General features: G+C 46.4%; 1 protein-coding gene across 1 annotated transcript in view; it reads right to left on the bottom strand.

Moving 5' to 3' along the window:
- LOC307260446 (peptidyl-prolyl cis-trans isomerase-like) overlaps positions 1-2,596 on the bottom strand; it is a 10,363-nt gene extending 7,767 nt beyond the window's left edge. Inside the window, exon 1 of the mRNA XM_080040690.1 lies at positions 2,444-2,596. Within this exon, the coding sequence (XP_079896816.1) occupies positions 2,444-2,512 (69 nt within the window). The 5' untranslated portion in view covers positions 2,513-2,596. The remainder of the gene's footprint in view (positions 1-2,443) is intronic.
- Positions 2,597-3,109: the final 513 nt, after the last annotated feature.

The following is a 3,109-nucleotide window of genomic DNA, read 5'->3' as shown; positions in this document are numbered from 1 at the left end:
GTGTGTGTGTGTGTGTGTGTGTGTGTGTGTGTGTGTGTGTGTGTGTGTGTGTGTGTGTGTGTGTGTGTGTGTGTGTGTGTGTGTGTGTGTGTGTGTGTGTGTGTGTGGTTGTGTGTGTGTGTGTGTGTGTGTGTGTGTGTGTGTGTGTGTGTGTGTGTGTGTGTGTGTGTGTGTGTGTGTGTGTGTGTGCGTGCGTGCGTGCGTGCGTGCGTGCGTGCGTGCGTGTGTGTGTGTGTGTGTGTGAGAAGGCAGCTGGTTTGATATGTGTGCTAATCATTTTAGCTTGTGGTGAAACAGGAATGCAGCATTGCACCACTGGAATATCTGCATGATGCTGGCATGCGAGAGAGAGTGTGTGTGTGTGTGTGTGTGTGCGTCAGTGTGTGTTAGTTACTGTGTGTGTGTGTGTGTGTGTGTGTGTGTGTGTGCCTCAGTGTGTGTGTGTGTTAGTTACTGTGTGTGTGTGTGTGTGTGTACATATCTGTTTTTAACTGAGTGTATGTGAATGTGTGCCTAAGTGTGTGTGTGTCAGTCTGTGTGTGTGTGTGCCTCAGTGTGTGTGTGTGTGTGTGTGTGCCTCAGTGTGTTAGTTACTGTGTGTGTGTGTGTGTGCCTCAGTGTGTGTTAGTTACTGTGTGTGTGTGTGTGTACATATCTGTTTTTAACTGAGTGTATGTGAATGTGTGCGTAAGTGTGTGTTAATGAGAGAGTTTAATGTCAGTGTGTGCATGCCTGTGTGCGTCTGCTTGCCTCAGAATGTGTGTGCGCGAGTCAAAATGTGTGTGTGCCTCAGTGCCTGTGTGTGTCTGCTTGCCTCAGAATGTGTGTGTGTGTGTGTGTGTGTGTGTGTGTGTGTGCTTGAGTCTGTGCGCAAGTGTGTGTTTGTGAGTGTCAAAATGTGTGTGTGTGTGTGTGTGCGGGCTGCAGTAGACAGGCTGTGTGTGTGTGTGTGCCTGAGTATGTGCACAAGTGTGTGTCAAAGTGTGTGTGTGTGTTGGTGTGTGTGTGTGTGTGTGTGTGTTGGTGTGTGTGTGTGTGAGAGAGTGAGTGGGGGGGGGGGGGGGGGGGGGGCACTGCAGCTGTTGTCACTGTACACCGTGTACATCTCCCACCTGCTCAGAGCTAACACGAGCTGAACCTCCATAATTCATGAGCCCGGAGTGTCGGATTACCTCCACAGTTTAGGGCTGGTAAAGGTTCAGATTTAGCCCAAAATAAGCTCCGGTCGTCGGATACGCCCACCATGAAGCACCGCTAACCCCTCCACAAAATGGCTGGATGTAGAGCATGCCGGCATATTTTATTTTTTTAGCATGCAGCTGGCTATTCAATAACGCGCGCACACACGGGCGGGCACGCAAGCACGCGCGCGCACACACACACACACACACACACACACACACACACACACACACACACACAGGTCGCCAGTGAGCACATGCGTCATATTTAGCGTGAATAAGAGTTTTAATTTGAGGGGAAAATGGGACATATTTCGACCATGTCACCTCCTCCTCCCTAATGGAACTTTCCAGAGATCGAAAGGCCGCGAAATATACTGCAACAAAGACCGACGCCACGACATAGCGTCTCAAACACGGCCCGCGGGCCTCTAACGGGCCTCTCCACGTGACAGGGACCAAACTGACATTATTAACGGTTAAATATGCAATCTAGGCTGATTTAAATGCATTTTTTGATCATTTTTGACAGTCAAATTAGCGCAGATTGCATTAAAATAGATAGTTTATCAATTTTAACTAATTTTTCCACTGACAGTGAGACGTGCTGTCACATATAAGGGTGTTATTGAGTGGGGGGGGGGGGGGGACAAATCAAGTGTGAATGACTTTTATGGTTCATAATTTGGTTTGACAGTTTGAATGAAAGCCTGTCTATGGACGAGGCATTCGAAATTAGCATTATTAGCTATTCGTGCTGCGATTTACATTGGTGTCATTTCAAGAGTGGTAGCATTTTCCCCGATCGAATAACCATGAAATTAACCGATGAACATTCAATTTAAGACATCATGCGGTCTGATTATGCTATAAACAATCACTTTTCATACAGTTAAAAATGAATTAACACTGAAAAAGCCTATTAAAAGCGAGTAACTGTAATTAACGGTCGGGTCTTTAGCTAACTGTACAGTACAGCGCGCTCGTCCACACACCAACCGCCGTGCTCGTGACAGCTTGACACTAACGGCAGCAGCTCGTCCATGTTTCATACAAACTACTGCAGCAAACCCGTAAACTTCAGTTTAAAACCATTTCTAACCAATCATTTTCACTCAGATTTTAACCACAGCTTGTTAAGAGAGCCATCTTTGATATCATACTTTGATTTTTACAATTTTAGACCAGGATTAGATAGATTTTTACAAAGCAAGGTAAGCAGCGATAGACAGCGACATGTGTGTAACAGCATGGCCGCTTACCTCCATCTCAATGCGGCCTAAAGGTGCCCCATCGCTGGTCACCTCGAAGAAGACTCTTGGGTTTGCCATTTTTCAGCAACCGGGACACTGTTTAGTTGAGAGAGAGAAAGAGAGACACACGCCGGCCGCTAGCAACCGAAAAAGATGGTGCGGTGTGGATTAAACTTTATATGAGACGCTAGTGGGCGGGGTTGACGACACAGCGGACCAATCAGCAACGCGGAAGGGCTTGACTGACACCTGTTTGAGCCATATCAGCGCTCAGAATAGCTCGTACAGTTGAAGCACCCCACTTTTTTTTTATTTTTTTTTTATTTACACGGTTGGAAATGCGTGGGCCTACAACCAACATTTACAAAAGACTTGCGTTGCATATTAAGTGTTCATAGAGATTCCGAGATCGCAAATACAATGATAACTATAGAAAACTAAATATAACTAAATATGGCGCTAGGGGGGAATATAGACGACGTAGGTAAAAATACATTTAACATAAGACAATCAGTGAGTTTTTAAATAGCTTTTTCAGCTCTCCACGCTGGTTAAGGGTGTGCTTGATTCTGACGTGAATGCAGCTCCCTTCGTCCTCACACACACACACACACACACACACACACACACACACACCTCGCCCAGTAAACACCGCCCTGCTCTGGTGATCGCGGT

Source organism: Ammodytes marinus (assembly GCF_949987685.1).
Source record: "Ammodytes marinus genome assembly, chromosome: 2".
Taxonomy (NCBI): Eukaryota; Metazoa; Chordata; class Actinopteri; order Uranoscopiformes; family Ammodytidae; genus Ammodytes; species Ammodytes marinus.
This window is presented reverse-complemented; position numbering and strand designations above follow the sequence as displayed.